Here is a 27,358-nt window from a genome sequence, read left to right on the forward strand (position 1 = left end):
TGTTTATTAGTAGTCCTCTCCGTTGTGTACTGGGACGTGACACCGACAGGGGAAAGCTGGAGTGCGGAGACGTTAGCTGGCAAGCGAAAATCGTGACGAACCAAGTGCTGAAATCTTGGTTGGGACAAATCAAACGTTCAGCATTTACCTCAACCAAGGACCATGCCGTTTGCTCTTTCCACTTCCTGAAGATGGATGCGCTGCCTGCTGGAGACTCTCCTATCTCTCGTAACATCTTCTGAAGCCAGGTGAGACGACGAGTAGCGGAGATTAGCGAACGAAATAATGTCGTATGTTTTGAAATTTTTGCTTAACATTTCTCAGGAGAGATGGCGAATACCAAGCATCTTCTCCTAGTCTAGAGAAACCATTTCGTAGGCTACATTCCGCCTAGGGAAATGCAGGAGACGGCCTGGCTGGGGAGGACACACTTGGAGGAGAACGAAGTAAATGATCTTGTTTATGTTGTTCTTTGGTATTGCAATCTTATGTTTGACGAACATACGGCATGGTGCATAGTATTAGTTGGTCGTTGAGTGCCTGCATGTGCATGTATAAGTGTGTGCTAATAAACACTTCCTATGCAAGAATCTGACACTCATGCTCTCTTTCTTTCTTGCAGTATGTGCGCACGTGTGTGTGTGTGTGTGTGTGTGTGTGTGTGTGAGCGAGAGAGAGTGTGTGCAGGAGCAGCGTGGAACATGCCAGTGTGATCGCTGTGGCCGTTGCTTTCTTAGCTATGGCGTTGTTGCCCGTCACAAGTGTGTGGCTCAGCCCCCAACGACAGTGGAGCCGTGTTGTGGTGAATACTGTGTGTCCTGCGACCGCTGCTTCCGTTCGGTCCAGGGCAGGAATAGACACCGCTGCTGAAGCTCTCCGCGGCCGTACATCAGTCTCGTGGCAGATGACCCGAACTTTCATTTTGTGTGTGTGTGTGTGTGTGTATGTGTGTGTATGTATGTATGTATGTATGTATGTGTGTTGCTCCCTACATAGACAAGCTCTTGTTCTTGTGTCCCGGGTGCCATGGGGCGGCGTTCTCCCATTCTCTCTCCACTGCCCCTCCGGGCCCACGTGGCAGTGACTCGACAGGGCAGGGCAAGTGTGTGTATGGTGTATGGTGCATGGTGTGTGCTGGCATGTCTGTATAAATATGTTGGACAGGAATTTGTTCACCCACAACGTTCACGGGAAACCATGCTAGGTGTTGCTGGAACGTATGGAGTCTGCGAGCACTTACAATAACTTACGTCATGTCGCAACAAAGAACGGTGCAGTGTTTGACCCTCATGTAAACATGATGGCGGTGGTACCTCACCTAAGCTACCCATGAAGCTAGAAAGAACATCAGGTCAACAGAATCGTACCAGAGGAAAGCATCTATTGCCCGAACTTCTTCATATGAAATGAACAATACCCTTCTCCATAGAGACAACATGCAGATGAAGTGTATGGACAAATAATATATAAATAGGCCATTCACTGAGGGCATGGAATGATCTCTACGTGTAGATTGGATAGACACATGCACGTCTGCAAGGAAAGCATTTGTTCATGGGTTAGTTCATGCGCTGATTGAGTTCACATGGACTATACATGCCATCTCTCCTGAGATATGTTCAGCAAAAATTTCAAAACATACGACATTATTTCGTTCGCTAATCTCCGCTAGTACTCGTCGTCTCACCTGGCTTCAGAAGATGTTACGAGAGATAGGAGAGTCTCCAGCAGGCAGCGCATCCATCTTCAGGAAGTGGAAAGAGCAAACGGCATGGTCCTTGGTTGAGGTAAATGCTGAACGTTTGATTTGTCCCAACCAAGATTTCAGCACTTGGTTCGTCACGATTTTCGCTTGCCAGCTAACGTCTCCGCACTCCAGCTTTTCCCTGTCGGTGTCACGTCCCAGTACACAACGGAGAGGACTACTAATAAACAGTTCACGGCACTAACAGCATTGAACACAGTACTTCTTTCACTTCGTGAATACAACTTACGGAAGACAACTGAAAATGACACAATTCTGCAGTGATCGACCTTCTCTCTCACGGAGCTAAGCAGAATGTGCGTCATCACCTGTAGTCGCCATGGAAACGGGATCGGGAAATCGGCGATATGGCAAGTTTCCCTTGCCGTACGCAAGCGAGAGATATACCATCGGAACCGATATCCAATTGTCTTTCATCTGAGCCCTACTTGAAAAATCGATGCACTTCCCCTTTAAGACGATAAAAAATGGGCCAGCCCCGCGCGCGGCTGCCACAAAGACTTGTCGCAACGACTCACAAAGAGGCACGCCCATGGTTATGACCATGCAAGAGTGTGTGTGTGTGCGTGTGTGTGTGCGGGGGGGGGGGGGGGTACATGGTGTTGGGCCAGGGAGGGAGGGAGGAGGTATAATACTTAATAGCGTTACTCTTGACTTGATTGTACCAATGCAAGAGTAAAATAAACTTATTTTACTCTTGATAGTACAGTGTGTGTTTGTGCGATCATGTACATGTACATGTACATGTAATACCAATGGTACATAATCACTACCGATAGATCTACATGTACATGTACATGCATGTAAATAAACCACTACTTCTTTGTATTATCTTTTCCTCTAGCCCTCTCGCTTAGGATGAGCTTTCTTTTTTATGGCATTAAGCGAAGGCTATAATATACCTGCTTTATGCAGGTTGATGCCAACGCGAACAAGCAAACATAATAATAACTTTACTAGTAGTACAACTTGCACAGAAGCCTGACCGACACTCGACAGACATCAGTGGTTCGGGCTTCCGAACAAAGAGGTGAATTCGATCTGTTAAACTAACTTGTCGAAATTGAATTTCAGCCCCTTGGGCCCTAGCCTAGTGTTGACTGTTGTGATGAAGAAAATGGGTGCAGACTGCAGGACCTTGCTCACAATGCATCATGTATGGCTTGAGCCTAAGTTGAGGTGAAGCAGATTGACCACATGGTGCAGACATTCACCAGGATCGGAGCACGTGTATGTACAATGTACATGTACATGACATTACAGGAGCCATCAGGACATGGCATTGGCAGCGGACGTGCGTCATGCCGCCGCCCAAATGCGGCGAAATGGGTTTTGACCGGGCCCCACAAGTCTTCAACTCTCTCTACATACATGTACAAGTCATGCACATAACAGAGTCAGAGAACTGATTATAGACTTGGTGACCGAGGCCCGGGGAGGTCGAGGATGGCCTAGCTAAATCACATTCGTTGGAGGGGAGATCCTGGGAGACCAACGGTTTGACACAAGTGGGTCACCAAACGAATAGCCTCTACACTCCATGGGATCCACAGGCGCTAGGCGTGAAGTGCTACTTGTTCATGGACGAATCCGCCGGTGTAACAAAATAATTATATGCGCGAGGTGAGCTACTACTACTAGTCACAGACTCACTAGTAAGTAGTAGTACCAGTAACCGAGAGCTCCACTGCTCGAGCCAAAGCCAAGGCCGAAGGGGGTATCGTTGTTAGCCTCTGGCCCATGATGATTTGATGGTATGTATGTATGGTCGACAAAAAGCCTGATCCGGAGTCCGGAGAGGATTCGCTCTCATCACTCATGTGACTGGGGTTTTCCCTATTTTGATTCTCATGGGCCCAAACTACCTGTACTAGTGGTATTGACTATTAGTATTGGGATTGGCTATTCTGTATTCATTCAGCGTGCTTTTTGATCATGCTGAGACCGGAGTGAGGGGAGGGACTGAGGCCAGGGGTGCAGCCGCCGCAGAGGGCCAGACCGCATTACTACTACTAGGTGCACATACTATCATTGTAGTCATACTCCGCATAGGATCCAAACTCCCAAGCCTACGCGAGACGACACCAGTATGCGTGGTATGGGGTGTCATGATCATACAGACACTGAACTCTCAAGCCGTCAAGGCTAGCTACTACTTGTACTACATCATGTAGCTAGCAGTAGCATGCAGTCCATGGAGTCATCTGAATCTGGCAAAGAAGTGACAGGTCCAGGTGTACATCATTATATGCAGGCGTGGACAGAAGAGTTGTCACACTCACAGCCCAGGCCAGGGCCAAGGCTCCTCGTGATCCGTGAGCTAGCCTTGATCAGTGAAGCAGGCTGTCGACATGTCATTGACAGTCATTGTCATAGTGTCTCCAGAGGATTCTGCCCCGCTGCTACTGAGTGCTAGTCAACAGTAGTTCTGTATAGCCTTCACGTAGGCCAGGTATACTTATCTCATTCTGTCTTTGGGATTTCGCTGTCACAAGTACAAGTAACTTACTACTAGTACTACTGTAGTTGGCTTTGGCCTAAACTTACAAACTACAGTAAGGAGTTGCGCGACCCGCTTTGGATACCGGGCATTCGACAGCGTGGTGACCGCACAAACAGACATCATGCATCGCGGCCATCGGACGTCGGGATAATCATTTCCCGTACTTATCCATCTCGATGCTTGCACGGCTATCTCGTCAAGAAAATAATTCATATTTAAATCGACATCGTTCAGTCGTAGGCTAGCTGTACTATACTAGTGTAGTTGGAAAGCTAGAATGTGTAGATCTCATTCTCCTTCAAACATCTTCACCTGGAGTAAGTGGTGCATGTAGTTGGATTATTCCCGCTAGGCGTTACTGTCTTATTCTTATCTGTGCTTGGGAGTCTCCCGGTCCCGGAGGATCTACGGCCCAAGATCCCGTGTTGCAGACTGTCAGTGTTTAGATCTCTACCTACTGTAGAGTAGTGCCTAGACAGGCGCTGTGTCGTCATTACATCGTGGCTCGGCTGTGCACGGCCGTGTGATCTGCACAACGACGTCTTTGCGCGCAGTTTCGATCACTCCGTTCATTCAATCCGTGTCATATCGAGCCTTTTTGCAGGCTTCTCGTGTTGATGACACCAGTGAGCGCCAGTGAACGCACGACGCGGAGCTAGCGCGGGATATCAATCGGCGATTGATTTATTCTTGCCGCCGCTATTGCTGAAAATATCATTGCTGTCCCTTAGTTCAAAAGCTTCAATTCTCCTCTCTCGCAGCCAAAAAATTAATGATCTAGGTCGGGCACAATACAGCAGTTGGCCTTTCTCACGTCACACGACAATGGGACTGGCGTGGATTTCTATTGCCTTGCTGCTCCGCTGTGCTGCTGCAATGGCAACGTCGGAAGGAATTTCCTGCGAAGGAAATAGGAATGGAAACTGCTTCGTATCCTCGTCGCAAGGTACTGCAGGCGGAGGCGCGGGTGCCATGGCCGTGCCGCTCTCATCATTGAGTGTGCAGTCGACTTGCGATGTGGACAGCGCTTACAGCGTGCCGTCCGCCAGTCGACCCGGAGCGTTTTTCCGCTCGGCAGTGCTGAACGACGACAACCTTCCTTTCAATGGAAGTGTACGAAGGCTGCTTCAAGACTGGTGAGTAGATGTACTGAGTAGCACGATGACCATGATAACAACCTGGCAATTATTTGCCCAACGCAAAGAGAGTTCGGATTTCTTTCATTTCTGCTTGATTGTTTGCATTTGACACTTGTCGACAGCTGAGGCGTGAGAGGCTGTTCATGCGGCAGTGATGTTGTTTTATGAACGAGCGCGGCGAGCGGGGCATTTTATGCGAGCGAAATGTACTGTCGATCGTTTGTCGATGGACAGAGGTTCATCGAGGAGTAACATTACTTTAGACACTTCGTATCAACCGGCGAAAACCTTGGCTGGCTTGCAATGGCATTACGATCACTCGTGTTTGTTATGGCTGAGTTGATGAGATTCGTTTGTCCTAATGGTTTACCGATTGGATCGACCGGGATGAAGCATGATTAATTAATTTCAGTCTGTAGCCTGTACCTATCTATCCTATGCCTATGGCCTAGTGTACATGTATGGATGTTTTTGTCAGACCCAAAGTCAGGATTTACTGACCCATCCACGTCTGTACCGTTTCTTGATTGACTGACTGTGCATCATGCATGTGGTAGCCTTGCGAGGGCGTGAGCGTCTGAGCGACCTCCCACGTGTCACCTTAGCCAGCGCCTTCAAGGGCTTATAAAAAATTATTATATCTTGCATTGGTATTTAATAGCGGCATGGACATTTATATCAACAGTTACTACTACTACTACTACTAGTAATAGTACTACTACCAGTGACTTGTACAGAGTGCTAGTACTAGATCCCGTCCCAGTTCTCCAGTTTCCATTCAATCAACATGGATAATAGGTGATGTCTGTACTATTAGTATTAGACTATTAGTGGTGGTACTTGCATCGACGCTGCTGCACATAGTGACATTGTTGCAGCACAAGCAGGTGTCAGGTCCTCATGATAGAGACGCTATGCTCTCAGAAGTTGAAAAGACTCAGTAGCAGGAGATGAAAACCATGAAGTGAGCTATGCACTGAGCTCAGCTGGGCAGGTTGTTGACAGTTACCAAGAAACTGCCAAGTGCCACAGCATGGACTCCTGCTGAGGACAAAATGCTGAAATGCTCCACCCCACCACCTAAAGCTGGTTTATAATATTAATAGCCATCACAGGCATCAGCCCAGAATGTAAAACCATGCCGAGTGAGATGCCACAGTTATGGGGGGGGGGGGGGGTACAATAGTTCCCACACGACGATGGCTCTGGTACACTCACCACGCCCATTTATCATAGTTGTATCCATGTTGCCCCCCCCCCCCCCATGTGTTCGCACTTGACAATGTGAGTGTGTTGCAATAACGTTAGATTAGCACTGAATAGTATAGTACAGAATAGTAATGTGTGGCACCCGGCAGACCCAGAATCCCAATCTCAAGTACATGTAGAGTCCTTGCTTTCTGCGTGTCACTGCCGGAATGTTCAACTATGTGCTTACCTCCGGAGCTCCAGCTGAAAAGCATATCCACAGGAGGTTGCACTATCAGATACCTGGTAATGTCCTTGACTCCTTGGTGCCTGACCAGTGAGGTAAAGACCCCAAGCAATGCACAATGAGTGGTACTTGACAAGGACTCAAAGCAGAGGAATGTATGTACAATGTAGGACAATCTATTACTTTAGTATTAATGCCTCAGAGTCATATGGGTCATAGTCAGACTCATAGTACAGTCATGGACAGTGTTGGCTAGTCATGTATTGTTGAGTCCTGAGAGTAAGAATGTTGTATCCTTCTATGATTCAAGTAAGTAGGTTGGTTTTCTGCACATCCTTTGGTCCAGTAAAACTAATTTTGAGAGGGGTTTTAGGCTTAATTTACCCCCCCCCCCCCCCCCCCCCATTTGCCATACAAGCAGTTGACTGATAGTAATCACACATGTGTGCTCTCCTATGTGTCCGTGTGCGTGGTATGTCTGTGTGTGCGTGTTTTTGTGTCTGTGCATGTGCCTCTCTGTGGGTGGGTATGCATCTGTGCATGTGTTTATGCGTATGTGCATATAATGTGTGTATGCCATATATGTGTATGTGTATGTATATATGTATATACATGCAGGTACTACCATGGCAACTTGACCAGCGGTGCAGTGGCATCCGCCGCTGCCGGTTATGCCACATCAACCTTTATCATTGCGTGTACGTTGCGGTGATTTGCGTGGACTCATGGGCACGCGTGCACACACACACGCACACATCAGTTACACTACACATGTATATGTGCGCGGGGGGGGGGGGGGGGGGGCTCATAACAGGCAACTTTCGGAATCTAAGGCATGCACATGTACACGAACAAACAGAACACTTGTGCATATACGTAAAGTCATACCAAACTGACCAGTGCAGCCAGCCGGGGTTCAAACTGATTCAGTTGGGATCCTGGCTAGAAGTGAGCTCGTTTCCCATGTAAATACACAATGAAATTTCACGGTTTGTGAAAATGGCAGAGATCCTGAATGGAGTCTGCCCAGCCTGGCCTGGTTGTGCTGCCATTATAGTCATATGCTCTCCTAGAAGAGTTTTTTTTAGTATCATGCTTGACTGCATTCTTCCCTCTCCTTTTCGATGTGCTGCCGAACAGCTGGTCTGAAAACGGCAATGCTGTCAACTATATACGCTATGTACTTGGTACTTGGTTCTTGAGTAGTACGTATCACATAACCTCCAACCCTTGAAAAAATGCGAACCGCCTTGGAAACAATCATTGTACGTGGTCTAGCCGAGGTCTATTCGTGGGTTACGGGTTGGAGGTTTAGTGGAAAGAGTTAGGGGTGCCGTCGGGTAGTAGGGTACTCGCGCTACCCGTATTTAGAGCGAGTATTCGGTTATCAGTTTGCGCCTGAGAACTCGATCGGGTAGTTTGAGTACAGTGCTTTCGCAACGGTGCATGTAAGAAGTGCGGCCCTGGCTATGTGTTTGCTATGCAATTGTCTAAGTGGCGCAAGTGCACACCCACTGAACGAACGCATCATTCTGGTGATCCCTCTCATGCAATGCCGTGTACCAGTGTACTTGTGCTATGTCAAAAACATACCTGATACGGTACCCATGCTACCCGGATAGAAAGACCCGAACTCGTTACCCGATCAAACTCCTACCTGTTGCAGCCCTAGACAGATAACAAGGCTACAGTGGAGTTTCAAAGTTCTCAACAACAACAAAAGAGTAGCACGTATCCCGTACCCAAGCTATCATTAACTCTATGCATGTGCGTGCTTTTACTGTTGCTCAGCTGTTGTATTCGCCCTGGCGCTGATCCTCCCCATGCTCGGCGCCGTGTGGCAGGCGTACGCACGGCGGAAAGCGGACGAGCAGCGGACGCGCACCGGCTGGTCACGCGACACCGTACTCACGGCCGCCACCATGCTCTTCCTTGCCGCGGGAGCACTGACGCTCGTCGTCGTGGCCATGCTGGCGAGCTTCAACTCTCGGAGTGCGCTGAACGATGTGGGCCCAGTTGTCACCGCAGACCTCAAGCAGGTATGTATTATCACTTCCTGAAGCCCAGCCTGTACTATAGGAATCAGGAAAGACTTACCAGGGTACAATGTGTATAATTGTAACGTGTTTTCAGAAGGACGGACAGAGCTGGTAATGTCGCATTTTTGAAAGTGGCGTAATTCCGAAAGTGAGTAGCGACAGGTGCATTCTGGGGAGTTTGGTAATCTTGGTAGTACGCGAACAGTGTAGCGGTGTGGGGGTGCCCAATGTTAAGTTCATCTGCATGATTGTACTGATCTACTGCTTGCTAGCCTGAAGCACTCAGCTCACATTGAGAACATCAAGATGATCTTCGTCTCTAGTTCTACATGCATAGGTAACTTGCATGTCTGCACTTCTTGAATGTGTGTCCAGCTTGATCACTACGTGTCATCAACAGTGCGCAGTATGAACAGGACTTTGGTCGGAAGAGGCAAATGTTTGGCCGACTATGTTGACAAAGGAAAACAGTAAGACCAGTTCTTTAAACCACATTTTCTGGAGTACATGTAAATATTGTACACCTCTGTTTTGAACAAATCTGCACCGTTTAGCGTGCAGTTACGTACAGTTGGCATTCATATAAACTGAGTATTGTATGTCTGGGGGAGGGGGGGGGGGGTGAATTCGTTAAGAAGTGTTCGCTGTACCAACCAACACAGTCATACAGTATATCAGCACCATCAGTGTCAGTGTCCTTGTAAGAAGGCATCAGGAGTGTAGATGCGGTACGGTCAGACCTCGCACACATCCGTTTTCCACAAAATATCCAGATAGGCGAGGGAACCGGATAGTCGAACACACGTACTGTACGTATGCATGACACGTGCTGTAAATCGGTGACCAACGATTTCCTTCCGGATGGCGAGGGATCCGGATGAAAGAGGACCGGATAAAAGAGGTCTGACTGTACCAGGTATTAACACCATGCAGATAGCGAAGATGTACTGGCTGTGTTTCCTAGGTGCACTGGGGATCCACGCACTGCTAAACAGTTATCCTGATTGGCAAGTTTTGAATGAATCCTCTATGCTGACTTCTTCACTTATTGTCTACTGCCTATAGAGTTGATGCTGCGCTGCTCGAACATCAAGTACAGCAAGAGGAGCGCCTGCTCGGAAATCTGTCCGAGTTTGCTCCGTCAGCAAGCCCTGCCATTGCAAACCTCAGCGCCCTGGCGGCACGGCTGACGCATGCTGCCGATGCACTCAGAGCCGTGCTGGATCAGCACATGCAGGAGGCGAATGAGATGTTCTCATCCGATACGAATATCACAGAGGTTAGTTACGGCTACAACTGCATGCCCGGTGAAGTACGGCAATAGTAATAATGATGCCTTCTATCACGTGTTATGATAATATTATGAGGGAGCATCTAACCCGATTCTGGTAATGCTTGGTGTGTCTGACCCCGCAGCTTTGTGATGATACCTAGTCTGTCTAATACAGATTTGTGTGTGTCATGCTTGATCTGTCTAATACAGATTTGTGTGTGTCATGCTTGATCTGTCTAATACAGATTTGTGTGTGTCATGCTTGATCTGTCTGATGCAGCTTTGCTTGGACGAGTCTAGTATGCGTAATGTCGACTTGTCACCTGAGAATGCCACCGACACGAACAACACGGACATCACTGGCTTGTGCGAGGACTATGCGCAGTCCAAGAACTTGTCAGAGTACTATGAGAATCTGCTGGAGGGACTGACCTTGTCGTCAGAGATGGTCTGTGAGCTGCTGTCTTGTATGAATGCAAGCAACGTCACCGGCCAGCACTGGAACGCCCAAGTAAGCCGACCATCATACCTGTTGTATGGCAATACCTTCAGAGCCTGAGCGAAAGCCAGGGAGCCTGACATATTCATTCTCCTGATGCCGACGCTGATAGGCAGAAATAATAGTAATGAATAATACCCTCAGATCCTAGCACGAAAAGGGACACAGTATGGAGTTTGCTGTTGAGTGGGTGAACCGCAGTGTGCCTGTGTCCGAGGCTGCAAGCTCCCACCTTCTGCACCCCGAGTGCGCCTGATGCAGTTGGTGTTTAAGCATCTACATGGCGTACGCACATTTGAACCTCACCAGTGTGCTGGAGACTTTTTGAACTGAAGAAATTAAATTTCACGGTTCGCATGAGACTCGGCGGGAAGCCACATTTTCCGCATCCGCCGTGGGAACACCACCACCCTCTAGGATCAAGGCGCAGATGCAGCGCCTAAACGGTGGGAGGTGAGTAGATCAGACCCACCACCAAGTGGTCAAAGACCGAAATCCCATTAGCTGCATCCATGTTACCCTCGTGCCAGGCCACGACTTCCCAATTAACTGTGGGTCGCAGCACGGCTGGAAAAATTCCTTCCGCTTCCAAGCAGGACTTGAACCTGGTACCCTCTGTTTCTCAATCATGGTCTTAGACCATCCCACTATGCCTGCCTGCACTTGAACTGAATATTTCTGTTATAAGCTATAACCCTTCTGGTGGATAGGCTACGCAGTTGAATGAAACTTCAGAAAAGAACAAGCTTTCAGGCTCCTCACAATCAACGACAATGTCCTAAAAGTTCTTCTCGTAGTATTTTTAGTGCAATCGGGAAGAAACTAAACAAGAGTGGGATGTACTGTGACAACAATAGACAGCCAAGGAACACAAGTAACGAGTTGTTGGGTGAAATTTTGATTTGTTTTGCTTGCAAGGGTTAGTACGGTTTCCTGGTGTGACTGTAGACGCTTTTGTCCTTCCTTTGTGTGTATGAGGTGATGCATTCTACTGTGTTGCTTTTGGCTACTCTTCTTCGCACTGTTTCTATCACATCGCTACTGCATAAAAGTCATTTTGCTTGGTCGTTTCTTTTTGCCGTATTCCTTCTGATGGGGAGGCAGTGAAAGGACCTGTGGAAGAGCTTTGAGGATGTTGAGTTTGAGGATCCTGAAACTTGTTCTTTTCTTGAGTTTTATTGCTCTTTATCTCTGGCAAAACAATTGAATGAGATGTGTGTTTCCCGGCAACCGGATCCTTTTGTTGTCTCTTCCAGATACAGACCCTGAGTGCAATGCACAATGCTAGTGCATCACTAACTGGTGTGTTTGTAAATGACACTTTGGACTCTACAAATGGCGACTCTTCGCCTGGCGCTGACTGGCTCCGATCAGTGAAGTCTTCGATGCAGCAGGCTATGGATGAAGGACAGGAGTTCCTCAACAGCACGCTCGGCCTGCCCGGCACATACTCGAAGATTGACGACATGATGAGCAAGTGAGTGAGCACGGGTTGTTTCTTGGGAGCGTCACTTACTGTGGCCGTAGTCGACTGTGCATGGCCGTGCGAGTGTCCCCGGCCATCCGGTAGTCACTAACACTCTAAACGACTAAACTGAACTGCAGGGGTGGTGACGCGTGCCGCCGGCTAAAATTCACAGAATGTCTAGTCCTGAGGATCATTCCAACTGAACCATGTCCTCGTATTACCAATTTATTTGAAGTACCAATCACCATGCTGGGCTAGGTCGACAGCTAACATTTCAAGGGGGCCAGGTGAATACTGGTACAGGTATTGGCATGAAACCATGTTACAGACAGGTGATTTTGATCTGCTGAACATGATTGACTTATTAAAAGGTTGGGGATCACTCTATAACGTTTGTAGCTGGATATTTGTTTTGCCGTCATGTTTTAGTTGAGTGGCCGCTTGCATGGTTTGTTGTGTACACTGTGCAGACACATTGGTCGCTATGAGGACTATCGACACGTCCTCTCCGTGATGTTGCTCATCTGCACCATGGCGGCCGTGCTGTCCATGCTTGTTCTGGCGCTGTACGGCTTTGTCCTGCTGCGCTGCCAGGACCATGGCAGGGCAAGTGTGGAGCTCAGTGAGCGCCTCACCCTGATCGGCCGTCTCCTGGAAAGGTAATGCATGGTGGCTGGGAGGCTGCTGTTGTATTGTTTTATTTCACTTCCGGCGCTACGGGCACAGGCAATGCTGTCTTCTCATTGGAGGGTGAAAGCAGGTGATGAAAGCAAGGCTTCCTGCATGTGAAGCATTTCCGATTTGATCTTCTCTGATGGATGTGATCTGCGTCGTCATGATCAATCATGGATCTGATTAAACTTCAGTGGACATGGTGATGTGCTGAAAAGAAGACCTGTGATGGTGATGTGCTGAAAAGAAGACCTGTGATGGTGATGTGCTGAAAAGAAGACCTGTGCCCGCAGAGGAGTTACAATTGGAGTTACATATCACTGACTGTTATAGTATTTTAGTGAGATTTCCTTTGCTAGATACTAGTAGTCGATCACAATATTCCAGTTAGATGGCTTAGCAGTATACCATAGCTATATCAGCAGTGTCACAGGTATTTCACTGTTAGACATGACCTGTTGCGCGTGGCATTTGTTTGCGCCGTTAGTATTCTTCCTTACCGTCTTACCGGCATTGGGTAATTGCAACATCCGTGCTTTCTTTCTTGCAGGTTAGTGACATGTGGCTACATCCTGCTGGTCATCATCTTCTGGACTGCTGGCTGGTTCTTCATTGGTGCATCACTGCTGGGATCAACGTGCGGAGAGAACCGGAACATGACAGCAGTGCTTGGTAAGAGTTGGGCCACGTTGCCAGGGGCTACGCACCCATACTTTCCCTGGATAACCTCTGAAGAACAACTGTGTGATCTAAGCACTACTCTATGATATTAGTGGAGAAATAATGCTGTGAGCATCAGGCGGCTAAGCTATGCTGCATCCGTAATAACAATGTAGTTCTCTTTTGAACATCCTCTTTTGTCTTGATACTAATAGTTCAATATCCTTCTGTACTTGCACATGCAGCTAATGTAGTGGATAATCCCAACATTTGGCATGGGGACCTGCCACTAGCAAGACAAGTGTTGCGCAATGCCAGCTCTGAATACCCGCTAACTGCAAGCGGCGTGTTGGCAGACTGCCGGTCGGCAGGGGAATCGTCCGTGTGGCGTGCCCTGCATCTCGAGTATCGGCAGCCACTTGACAAGCTCACCGGATCCAGTGCTGTAAGCTGCACGAGATTATGATGCACTACATGCGATCGGTGTTTTTTTTTAAAGAACTCGCACTATGGCATTACGATTCATGTACGACCACGTCACCTTGGCTGGCGGAAGTCGTTGAATACTTGCGTTGGTGTTCTGTAAGGAGACTGAGTGAACCTGCACTTAACTTGATTTTCAGAGCAGGCTGGTCAGCATGGCTTGGGCATTGCAGCTAGATGCACTTGTATAATATGAGCAGTGCCTAGTATGTATCACCTAGTAAACCTACTGAGTACATGCACTGTGTACTTTCTGTATGACCAACGCCGTCCTGCAGAACTTTGGCTCGCAGTCACAGGAAAGTGCAGATGCTTTGGAGGACATTCGCCAACACCTGAGGCACCACCATCATCGATGCCTCAACGGCAGCAAGCTGAAATCCTTGCAAGCGATGGGCCAGGACATTCTAACGGAGTTGGGAGCAGTGAATGGCAGCCGGGATCGGCTTTCATCACAACTTGGCGATTTGCTCAATGCTGTAAGAAGGTGTTGCCAGGAAACTGCTATAACTTGATACAACACTGCGTCTTTGCCGGAACTGGTTGCGTGCTTCCTGTGTTATCCAACCACTGCAGTTTGTTGTCATATCCACGAGAATAACTTGTGACCAGCACATAATCCTGGACCTTATGGTTGCATGCTGTGTTTTTTTCTTCTCTATGTGTGCATGTGTAGGGTGAATCAATTGAGACTGCAGCGGCTCTGCTGCACAACCAACGCCATAGTGTTCACATACTGATCAACCATACTGCTCAGGTCATCTCCAGTGGCACTTTACACCGAGGTAAGGCTGGTCAGACTCGGGACTATTGCAATGCCAGCTTCTTCCAACATTGCGATATAGTATTCTGTGTGCGTTGCTTCCTTGGACGGCTGTATCTGTGTTGCAATATGTTGTAGCCATGTTGGTGGCAGTGTTGTTATCTGAGTGTTATTATTATTATACGCATTCCCGCGTTGAAGTGTAGCAGAAGTATGCTGCGTCCACAGCTTCGCTTATGCAGAATGGAATCTCAGTGTTATGGACTACGCAAATCCAGCACGGTATAAACATGTATCTGCTATTCAAGAATAGTGGCAACGGTTAGGTTCTGATGATCAGGTGCTGGTCGAAGTGGACTGCAAACAGCCGGGAATTCACCAGCGGACAGCGCATCAGTTCAATATTGTAAGAATCCCGGACTGCTACACATCGACGAATCACTGCTATCAGGCAAAACCCATATCCTACCACCTAGCTAACGTGAAGTACTAGTTGCGATTACACCTACCCTGTTATCTCGATCGAACTTCTTACCCGTCTTCCCACAGGCACGCAACAAGCTGCTGACCAACATATTGAAAGATTCGCCCGTTGCACATCGGATATGATCACTCAGCCAGGGCAGTGTCAGGTAGGAAGAACGCATCTGGCTTGAAAACAATTGGGGCACAGGATGATGAATTTTTTCACTGGCTGTCCGCCACAGCAATACTTTCCACGCATTTGCAACTAAGTTACTGTGCCACCGCCCTGTCTCTAGTGGGCTATGATTGTGAACTATGAATGGTTGATTGCAAAAGTCGGATCACGGGATTGAATAAATCAGACTCTACTTGTTTCATACTATCATACACAAACTACAAAAATCACGGTTCTTGTGAGACTCGGTTAGACCTAGTTTTCCGCATCCATAGGAATGCCACCACCCTCAAGGATCAATGTGCAAATGCAGTTCCTAAAGCGGTGGGAGGTGAGTAGTTCAGACCCACCAACAAACTGGTCAAAGACCGAAAATCTCATTTGCTTTTGTATGTACTTCGAAGTATGGATAAGGCCATAATAGGAAAAAGATCACTCTGAGAAGATAGTGCTTGCACGCAGTGGCATTCAACAGCTTATCTCCATTCTTCTCTGTCTCCTGCACAAACATAGAACCTGCCGTGCCTGTATCAGTCAACAACACGTGCGATGTGCGGTGATTACCTATCAGCCGTTGATGTCTTCTGGTTCTATTGCTTCTGGAGCGGCGTGGTGCTGTGGATCAATCTTCTGGTTGTGGCCTGGATAAGCCGGTAAGATGCCGGGCACACCCGTCCTCCTCTAGTTCTTAGTTTAGTTTTCGGTCTTAAATGATTGGCCTATGACCGGTAAAGTACAGGGTATGATCATCATGCTTTGCGTATTATCCGCACTCGGCCAGTACTGGTATGTAACAAGGTTTCGGGTCGGCACCCAGCACTGCTGCAAAGTATATCTATTCATGGGTCTGCATTCCATTGGACCGTGATGGCCATGAGTAATGTGTGCACGTACATGTGTCGTTGACTTCACTAGGTATGAATGCAGTATGATTCTACAATGATTTGAGCTACGTGATGGTGGCTGGCATGTGTGGAAGCAATCGTCTACGTCCTACATATACATGCTGACCTTGTGCAACACTTTTCGCGCTGTGTGTCTTGTCTTGCACAGCAAATATTTTATCGAGCCACAGCCGGTGATCCATGACTTCTCTTCACCCAAGGCCATGGCAATCCAGTTGGTAAGTCAAGACTTTCCGAACTCTGTACAAACTATCTCTCATAAAAACTCCAGAATGCATGCATTTTGCCCACCCCTTGCCCACCCCTTGCATTACATGAGTCTGATGTCTATGCTTAGTTAATTAAATAAATGGCGAGGAGACAACAATGTTAGAACCGCAATCAATATTTCTTCCTACTTTCATCGTTTTATTGCACATTGTCTCCATCGTTTTTTACACAAAACGAATAAAGTATACACAGATGTCGATTCAGCTCGTCTTATTGATTGCATTTCTATACTTAGTACAGATACATGCTCATGCGCATATGCACTGTGTCACGCGTGTGTGGGGACTTGCCCGTGCATGCGTATGTACACCTGTTATCAGACGGCCTCGCTTCTCTTCGGAGCTGCATGGATCCTGGACCTCATGGTGACCATAGAGTTCTACCATGAACGTAGTAGTGGCGGCATGGGAACTCAGTCAATGTGGTAAGTGATGGTGTGGACAGGGCTGACTGGGGGTATCAGCAGGAAGTGCATCTCTAGCCATGCGCCTGGGTTTTAAGTTGGTTTGGCGTGTTCTTGGCAATCATGTTGGAGGGCCGGTTTCTGCTTGTGGAGTACAAGCATCTGTTCAACTCAACAGCTCACACAGCTGATTCTGTGCTGTCACCCTGATTCATATGTTTACTTGGCTTTTGTTTTATATCTGGCATCAGCTCTTTTGAGAACTGGCCCGAAGACCTTGGTTTCCTGGCCAATTTTATGGAAAATGGCCATTTTTCAAAAACTTTAATATTCACCCAAATCTTTGCCAAAGTGTTTCTTGGCATAATAATTATGCACATCGAATCCGAAAAAATGTTTTTACGGAATTTCAACAAAATTAGACTTTTTCAGTGTCTGTGACCAACAAGTTGAGGCTGCATCCAGCTCTTTGTGGTCTGACCAGTTTCAATAATTTCTTCTTTGTGTGGTAGGCCTTGAAGCACCCGTCAATGCACAGAGGTGGCTTGTCATGGCATGTTTTGCACATCACAGTTGTGTCATTCCTCTGGCCATGGCAGAGGCAAACACGGCATCTGCGGCCCAGACAACCTTTTTTTCTCAGTCGGAGGCATTTCAGCAGGCCAGTGTCTCCCAAACAGGCGATCCTGGTTGCCAGTGTCAGCTGTAATTTCTGGCTGCTCGGCTTCTGAAAGCAAGCTGCGGGTTGCTTCTTTCAAGGAGCCATATAGATTGGCTGGTCTTTTTGTGCAATAATAAAATAAATTCGACGGGGTTTGCGTACCGGGCAGGTCAAGAACAAGGAGTCGTACAACTCCCTGGTCAAAAACCACCTTTCCGCTTTTGTGCGATAGCTGTTTGTAAATAATAACGGCATTTTGGAGGCCTTCCTCAAGATAATGGAATCCAACTTTTTCGTACCACTTCACCGTTTTTCGAAGGCCAGGGTGACTTGCTACCATTAAAGCGTTCTTGTCGACTCCTCGCGTGTAGTGATTGTAGTTGTGGTTGATCGTGAGGCGGTGGATCCGTTGGCGCTGTCGGTTGCGTTTGTCGGTGGCGGTAGTGTCATTGGCGTTATGGATGCTAGGAATTGTGTAGACCACTTTTCTGTCCTTCAGCTTGATTACCTCCTTTCTTCCTTTACGCAGGAAAACAAATTTGCCTTTAGGCACAATTTGGTCTTTCAGTGTTTTAGGTATACCAACACGGTTTGAGCGCAGCGTTCCACACACACCAGTGTTCCGATCTGTCAAGCACTCGCACAATGGAAGGCTGTTGTGAAAGTTGTCTAGATAGAGATGGTGACCTTTGCAAATCAAGTCACTTAGGAGAAAGACCACCACTGCACCAGCCACACCGAGTTCTGCTGTCAATGGCAGCGGGTTGAGGGGCTTTCCAAGGTAAACTGACGAGTTTCAGTCTTTGTTGTCACACAGTGCAAAGATACTCACGCCAAAACGGATACGCTTACTAGGTATGTACTGACGAAACGATACTTGGCCTCTGAACTTGACCAGCTCTTCATCCATACTGATCTCCTTTCCTCGGCTTCTATGATGTTCGGAATACGTTGTTCATCAGATCAATTAGTGGACGGCTGCGTGTTGTCGGCTAAGTGTAGAAATTCCAAGGTGGCCCAATATCGGTCACCGCTCATGGTGGCACCAAACACAAGAGTGTGCACCATAAAATCAGTTCTCCAACATACTTTCAGCTGGGACTTTGGGTTGATGCCAGTCAATATGTAAAGTGCTAATAAATTTAGCATGTCGGCATGCACAACAGGCTTCCAGTTTCTGGCGAGAGCGTTCGGCCGCTAATCATGGCTGGCAATGTACTGCTGGCAATGTACTGCTGGCAATGTACTGCATGGCTGGCAATGTACTGCATGGCTGGCAATGTACTGCATGGCTGGCAATGTACTGCATGGCTGGCAATGTACTGCTGCGCATACAAATAATCATGGCTGGCAATGTACTGCTGCGCATACAAATTTGTCTGAGACACTAAACAATCAAGTAGATCATCATTGATGAGCAAACGTACACACTGATGCACAGTCACTTCCCCCGAGGTCTGCCGTACATCCAGGTTGTGCAGGGAAAGCACAAAGGCGGATTGGCATCGTTTCGTCTTGTCCATCAGGTGTCGGCCAGAGATGCTGCTGAATTATTAATTTCATGGCAGCACTCGTGCATGTGAATCGGTCTCCAGGTTCGTTCTCAGGTTTGCTCTGCTCGTCATCAGCATCAAGAGCTACAGGTTGAGCGGCATCCCCTGTGTGCCCAGCGATGTGTCACTATTGGCTAGAAATGAGTTATCGGTGCTCGCATCAAGAGGCTCAATTTCCGTGACTTCTCCATCACTCTCATCGTGCTTGGCGCTCTCACCACTCCGCAGCTCTCCGTCAGGTTCATTCTCGCACGTGCTCTCCATGAAGAGATGGTCATGGACATCTTCCAAGGAGTTTAGATACACTCTACGCGACGACATTGCAATTGTCTCAAAATAATAAGCTTTTGGTGCGCAGTTCGCGCTCTGTACATAGTGACCGTGACTTCTTCAGCACTGAGTAATGGTCCATTGATCATGAAGTATGTGGGCTGCCCACACACACACACACACACACACAATTTGAGCGATCTGCGCCTAACCTGAGCATCTCTAGGCAGCACGAACTGAATACAACTTGCAATTCACGACTTGACGCATATGTGCGGCATCAGGAAATCGGAGTATCACGTTGTGACGCACATATGCGGCATCAGTCCGCAAATGGTTAAGCCTTCAACTCAACCCTAGCAATGAAAGGAAAGAAGCAAGAAAAAAGTTAAGCTAAATAGTGGTATGGGCAACACAATGTGGGTGTGTCAGTGGGACAGACAAAGCTCAGCTCATAGGCCACCTTGGTCTTGGGGACAGACTCAGAGACCATGGTACAATGTACCGGTACTGCAACGCTCTTTCTTGAGAATTTTTTTCTCCCGCTGTTTATTGTCCTGCCGCCTCTCTAGGTTGGTTGCAGTTGTATTGCTGGCTGTGTCCGGTGCTGTCGGCCTGCTGGTACGTGCTGTCTGCTGGGTCCTGGTGGACAGGGCTTCAGGTAAGACTCTACAAGTACTGATCTCCAGAGGGCTCGGTATGTTTGTACTTTCCCGGTTGCTGCTGCTGCTGCTGCTCAGTGCTGCTGCTAGGCACAACATACAATTGCCGAGTTTGTATATGTGTGTAAGGCTCTGCACCCAGGTGGATTGATCCACTCTCTTGACCTGCCACAACTCACTTCAAGAACACAGCGTACACACAGCAGTTAGTATGCAGCAGCATTGCTCATTGCCTTGTTTCTGGTTAATTTTTTTTTAAACATTATGGTCTTACACTATTGAAGGTAGCAGTTTACTTTCACAACCTTGTTGCAGGCCCGGATGGTGATTTATTCTACTGTGTAAAGAATATTGAGAGCAGTGAACCAATTGACTGACGCTTAGTTTACTGACGCTCAGTTTTCCTGGCTGTTTCGTTTCATTGTGGTTCTTTTCTCAAGGTTCCACTGATCTTGGTGAGCAGCGTGGCTGGATACATCGCCGTCACGGCTGGCAGTTCCTGGGCGACCTCAGCAAGTTGATTCTTCAGGTGAGCATGTATGCCACCTGGCAGTGCATACTACATAGTATGCATGTACGCCAGCTTTACCGGCTCCCCGTGTGATCATCAAACAGCACTTACTGGAATCTTGGACAACAGTACAGTGGGATGTGTTTTAGTACCACTCCGTAGGGAGGCAAGACGTGGAGAAATTGTGCTGACAAAGTGTAATGAATTGTTTGCCATGTCATGTACATGTTTGTGACTTCCAGGACATCCCATTCTTCGCCCTGCTGGTCGCGTACTGCCACCGCAACCACTACGTCGGCACAGTGGCCTTTATAGCTATGATCTTGGCGGTGATTGGAATCTGCTATTTCTTCGTGTTTGCCCTCCTGATCAATTGGTAGGTGGATGCAGTATGTGTGGAAACAGCCGATTGATGGAAGTTTAAAGCTAGTGTGCAGCCTTGTCAGTAGTTGGGTAACAAAACCAGAAGACGGTTCTGGTCACCTTCTCTAGACCCAGTTTGTTCATACCCTCTTGACGTGCCTAGAGCACACCTGGAATTTCATGGCACCTTTTGGCAGTCCCCTGGATATCCCATCCCCACATGTAAACCACATACATGTATGGGAGCGCTTAGAATGCGTACGGTCAATAGCCAGTCCCTTGGGTGATCGCAGCCTTGGGCGCAATGTATTGTCTGAATGCTGGCTTCCGGTGTAGACTGTCTTTGGTGGCTGATAGTAATCATTGGTTACTCAGATAAGCTTGTAAATGCACTGAAGTAGTTGGTAGTAGTTATTTTACCACTGCATTAGAACATGTGTAGATACTAATTAGCTCTAAGGATTGGCGTTACTGTCACGGTTCTTACAGGAGGAACACTAGACGCTACATCTCCTGGACCATGTCCAGCTCTCGGGGCAAGCATGGCAAGTACAGGATGACCGGGTTGTCACCATCCCCGGTACCCGATGAGACCACCAACGGTATACACCTGCGCTCCGCCACCAGAATTCAACGTCTGGCGACACTGACAGTGGCTGGCGATCCGGGCCGTAGCGACGACGAGGTTTACGAGTCCGATGCCGACCAGCTGGAGCGTGCTGCCACAGGGCAGGATGGATCTGTGGAGGTATGTACTCCGATTGCCCTTGGCCATGTACATGTAGATCTCTCACTGCACTGTCTAGTTATAAGAACCCCACTCATTCAGATAGGGTCAAGAGCTAGATCTCTAGTTCTAAGAACCCCATTCATTCAGATAGGGTCAAGAGCTAGATCTCTAATCTGCTGGAGTACATGTACTGGAAATGCGATATGCATGGCTCTACGCAGCCGTGACATTGCCCTATGCAACAAGGCTAGCCTGCATCTCGGGGTCCCTGGCCAAGTAATAGTGTAGTAATAGTGACAGCATCAGTCGGAGTACACTATGTGAGAAGTGGCACATGAAATTGACGGCTGCCTTGCAGCTGTGTGTGACATGCATGAGACAGGTGGCAATGGTTGGTTGCAATTCCAAGACTTGATGAGTGGTCAGCCATGGTCCTTACAGTAACACTCACACATCAGACCCAGTAAGAGTATTACATGTACTAAACACAGGCGAAACTTCCAAAGCCGGTTGTATGTCTCAACACAATTGCATAGCGAGCGGTTTAAGGGGTTGTACAGACTGGTGGGAGGAGCACATCGAGATGGTACTGCATGCGTCTGCATAGCAGGACTGAACCCTAAGGTTTTTCTGTCTTTCTGTTTTGTAGGTGCTGTCCACTTCCATTCAGGAGCCGCGATGGACCGCAGAGCCAGAGATGCATGCTACCAGTGACACGATGCCACCCGTGGTATCTTCGGACACCAACTCCGACATGGGCACGCTGGAGCGACGCAGGAACACGCCCGCGCTGCGCTCCACGACGCCGATACGGCCCGCCAAAGTGGCACCGGCGCCCACCATTACCGACACCGCTGCCCGCGATGCGGTAGCGTCGACGTCGACAACGTGGACCAGAGCGGCCGCTACGGCACATTACACGAGCGGGCCTCGCAGCGACATGACCAGCCGTCACTCCACGTCTAGCGTCAGCAGTGCGGGCAACGGACGACCTACGTCTACAGCGATGACCCTCGACCAGCTTCTGAGCGAGTGGGATGCAAGCCAGCAGGCCGTCAGTGGTAAGGCCGGCACTGGTGGCACTGGCGGCACTGGCGGTAAAAAGCGGACAAAGTATGCCACGTGGAGCGAGGCCCCACCGGCCCATCTGATGGCTGCCATCGAGCAGGAGATGTCCGGGCACAGCCAGCTGGAGGGCACCACCACGTTCTGCACTACCGCGGCGCCACCGCCAATCATTGAGGAGGTAGATGGTGGGCTGCCGCCGCCGCCACCTGAGGCCATGGATGCGCTGTTCACACTCGACTCCAACATCTCCTATGCAGCACGCACGGCATCTCTGCCGACCAGTGACAAGGCAAGGAAGAGATATGAGCGACGTCTGATGGCCAGCGGTACAGCTGGGCCCAACGCTGAGCGAATCAGACAGAATGTAAGCTACGGTATTTGACGATCCTGGCAGGGTCCGCAGACTGTGCATGGTTGTCCACTCCTAACTAATGGAGGCACTCTATTTTCTTTTGATATTTGTGGTGGGGTTGTAAGGGTTACAGTTGTAAAAGCAATTTTATGGATGCTTCTTTACCTTCGCCATCCTATTTAGTTGAATTTAGTCGTTGAGTGTGTGTGTGGGTATGTATGTGTCGGTACGCGCGCGTGTGTATGTGTGGGGGGGGGGGGGGTACGTGTGTGTGTGGGGGGGGGGGGGGGGGAACGTGTGTGTATGTGTGGGTACATGTGTGTGTGTGTGTGTGTTTGTGTGTGTGTGTGTGTGTGTGTGTGTGTGTGTGTGTGTGTACTGTGTTTGTGTGTGTGTTTGTGTGCGTGTGTGTGCGTCTTTCGCTCTTTGTTGGTCTCTTCGATGTGTGCCCCGAAACTGTCTTAGGAGAACACAGTGAAAGTCTGCCGTGCAGGACCCGGGCATGCACAGAGTATCTAAAAATGTCGCTGATGTCTTCCATAGGTGTTCAGTGTGGTGACTCTGTCTTTATTTACCTCTGTGTTGGTGGTACGAACAGAGCGTTGGCAACGGAGTCCTAGTGGAAGATCAACTGGCAGATGTAGAATATCTCGATTTTCACGAAGTGAAATCATCGTCACTATCCATTGTGAGTACATGTAGACTGGCATGGACTGGCATGGACTGGCATGGACCGTGCGGTCCGCTTAGTACCATATTTCCTCGAATACAAGTCGCACCTTTTTGCGCTCAACTTCAAGGGCAAAGAATTATTGTCTCCTCGCAGATTATTTGGCGAAGAAGGGGTGCGACTTAACAATCGAGTGTGAGTTCCTACTTATGTGAGCATATTGAAACAATATGGCTCGAACCTGACCAACGGGCATGCGACTTATACTGTAGAGGCAGAAAATTTCGTCGGTCAATAATTTCGTCCAACTCCAAAGAAAAGGAGTTCGTCCGGTTGAAAATTTCGTCCATGGATCATAAGAGTGTATAGAAACGCTGGACAAATCGATATTCGTCCTACATTTAATTTAGTCCAAAAGCTCCTTGGACGAAAAAGACGAAATTAAATTCCAGACGAATATTTCTGCTTATACAGTAGTTAGGGAAAATACAGTATATGGCGGATGAGTCACGGAGCGGGTTATCTGGGAAGGAAGGGTAGGTATTTTATAACCAGGGTCAGTGCTGGATTTAGGTGTTCAGCAGTTTAGTTGAATGCGCGTGGATTTGTTGACCAGCTGCATTTGTCAGCGCGGAATTAAACCGAACAGTGGTATTCTTTTTAGGAAATTAGAGGCCACATGCCACCTACTGCTCTTTTCTCTCCGAAACTCAACACTTGCAAGCCAGATATGAAAGAAAGAAAAAATCATCAGTCACACCACCGGGACTCGAACCAGGGACCTTGCTATTAGCGAGCAATGCTCTAACCAACTGAGCTACAGTATGACTCTTATCCACAGTGATGGTAAATCTATGCTTCTTCGATCAATTCATATCTGGCTTGCATCATGCTGGCAACTCACACCAATCAAGAGGGCCCTCGGGCATTCGCTTGATATCATGGGGAGCGCATCAAACTATGTCCACTGCGAGCAAATACAAATTGCAATTTCAAATTTGGACTTAACGGAGAATTTCAAAGTTTTTAGGAAATTAGAGGCCACATGCCACCTACTGCTCTTTTCTCTCCGAAACTCAACACTTGCATTGCTCGCGAATAGCAAGGTCCCCGGTTCAAGTCCCGGTGGTGTGACTGATGATTTTTTCTTTCTTTCATATCTGGCTTGCAAGTGTTGAGTTTCGGAGAGAAAAGAGCAGTAGGTGGCATGTGGCCTCTAATTTCCTAAAAACTTTGAAATTCTCCGTGAAGTCCAAATTTGAAATTGCAGTGGTATTCTGTATTTAAAAAACATTCTGGTGTTACAAACAGGGATGTATTTTTTTTAAATTGCTCTTTGGATTCTGTATTGTCTGTGCTGATCTTGGTTCTTGTGCACCATGGTAATTATGTTGACATGTTTCCTGTACCCTGTATGTCAACTATGGCCACTGTACAGGATGTTTGAGGCTGCTAGCAGGTCAGGGCCACATCAAACACGGAGTGCAACGCCAACTGGCCGCTCATGTCACCAGCATTGTGTCGTACAGGAGTCGGCTACTGTGGAGGCTCCCACACATTCGCCTCATACTTGTACGTTATGATGGAAGAGTGCTGCAATTGGCGGGCAGCTGCCCCTCCCCCCCCCCCCCCCCCCTCTCCGGCTTCATTTCGGTACCCGGGTACGATTTGCCGAGCAAGCCAAGTCTCTGCTGCTATACCAGATCATGTGACGATAACATCAAGCGGCAATCGGTGAACCCATAGCCACATCTCGGTCCTGTAGTACTACCACGACTGGCGACGGCTTTCTACGTAACCATGGTAATGTGCTGGCAACCTTGAGACAACTATGCTATGCAGAAGACTACAGATATTTATTATTCTCCACACAAGCAGCCTGGTGTTTCTTCATTCACAAAAACTGTTTCTGATTCTTATCTCTATACGTGCTTTACCGTAGCATTGGGTTTACCAAACGGGCCGCAATGCATAGTCACTTTATCTGATTGTACAATCACATGATTAATAGCTATGTTATCATGGAAGACTGAAGAGATTGTCAGGGTTTATGTCACGCACAGTACTTTACACTGTGTACTGTACCATTGCGTCTTTCGCGATTCACACAGTGCTAGAGAACCGTGGTAGACAGTCGCTGTGGCCGGACCCAGTCCCGGGCCAATAGTTTCGCCGGCTCTCAGCTATCACAGGACAACTGTGCTCTCTTGTTCTCACTTTGTTTTTGTGAAGCGCTTTTTTTTTTAACCCTTTCACGGTCTCAGAATCCAGTCAAAATGAGGCTATTTACAGAATTCAACAATTTCGTACCTTGATTCATCCATAACTTCAGTTTCCCTTCGCTGATTTTCATGATCTTGGGCTCTCTGGAAAGCTCTGGACACGAGCAACACGCTAAGCTACAATTCGACACCAAGCGTGCCGTGGATCCAGCGCTGCAGCGCAGCGACATCGCCCCAGTGCTTGATTCACGACGAGAAACAAGATTCAACAGCCATTTCCCTCTCCTTGCTCACATCGAGCTCACATTTTTTGTGAGGAGTGCTGCGAGTCCATACTCTCATTTGAATCCGTGTCTCTATGGCGACAGCTAGCTGCAAAGGGAAAAACCCGTCCTCAAGACCCAGCTCGCCCACTCAAATCGCAAATGAGCCGTGACGCAGATCGCGAGCTTCGTAGCATCGCAGCCGTTCACTCTATCGCTTCGGCGATTGTTCCTACGGATAGCCTGGAGCTTTCTCTTCAACCTAGATATTTAGATGTTCGAATTTGCTCAAAAATTGACTGAGTTACGATAGTTTGAAAAAATCGATCACCGGTGATCGATTTTCAAATGTGAGACCGTAAAAGGGTTAAAGAACAGCATGCATGCTTGTAACTGTCTCCGCTATGCACTGGTAACTATCGGATGCCCGGCAATTCAATTGTGCTTGCTGTTACCAGCTCACAGCTCAGTGCCACAGCTGTTTCATGTGTATTGTAGTTTTATACAGTATTTATTTTCGGCGTCACAGCTTGTGGGTCGAGTCATCATCCGGGCTTTGCCAGTTCCGACACTCAGTTGTAGTGGAGTGTTGTGGTTGCAATAAACATGGTAACAAAGTGTTGTAGTTGCAATACACATGGTAACACACAGTCACGTTATGCGGCAGACTGCACAGCCGTGTATCTCGCAGTTGGCCATAGTTACTTACCTCACTTCAGCAGTTCAGTTTCATTTGATCTGCACACACAGGGGCTACTGATTATGATTGTGTTCCATTCAGCTGTCCCTGATCCAGTTCAGTTGTGCTGGAGTCTTCCTCAGTGACTGTCCACAGCCGGGATTTTGAGTGTAGCTAAGAACTGTATACTAAAAAATTAATCTGAGTTCTGCAATGTAGGAAGCAACAGACAGTGGACTGCCAGGACTGAACTGTTCCAGTGGTACAAACGAGATCAGTAAAACCAAGCAAGAGTAATTCTGTAGACTAGTATAGTACTGTAGTAGTACTAGTACTAGTAGTGGAGAGCAGCTGATGTCATCATGTATTGTAGTAACACTAACTCTTTGTAAAATGTTAAACCAGTCAGGAAAGATTGATTCCATCACTTGAAACCA

General features: G+C 48.0%; 1 protein-coding gene across 1 annotated transcript; it reads left to right on the forward strand.

Annotated features, from left to right (window-relative positions):
* Positions 1-4,545: 4,545 nt before the first annotated feature.
* On the forward strand, positions 4,546-26,860 carry LOC135804549 (uncharacterized). Its single transcript, XM_065318440.1, has 23 exons — positions 4,546-5,404; positions 7,461-7,540; positions 8,634-8,881; positions 9,257-9,351; positions 9,947-10,160; positions 10,435-10,665; positions 11,910-12,130; positions 12,592-12,780; positions 13,344-13,465; positions 13,699-13,898; positions 14,215-14,415; positions 14,613-14,721; positions 15,249-15,331; positions 15,853-15,992; positions 16,393-16,462; positions 16,835-16,938; positions 19,974-20,062; positions 20,504-20,592; positions 20,817-20,950; positions 21,427-21,685; positions 22,317-23,099; positions 23,686-23,775; positions 25,196-26,860. Exons 1-23 carry the CDS (start codon positions 5,094-5,096, stop codon positions 25,202-25,204), a joined length of 4,071 nt encoding a protein of 1,356 aa, XP_065174512.1. The 5' UTR covers positions 4,546-5,093; the 3' UTR covers positions 25,205-26,860.
* Positions 26,861-27,358: the final 498 nt, after the last annotated feature.

The sequence above is a fragment of the Sycon ciliatum genome, chromosome 1 (genome assembly GCF_964019385.1).
Source record: "Sycon ciliatum chromosome 1, ocSycCili1.1, whole genome shotgun sequence".
In the NCBI taxonomy this organism is placed as follows: Eukaryota; Metazoa; Porifera; class Calcarea; order Leucosolenida; family Sycettidae; genus Sycon; species Sycon ciliatum.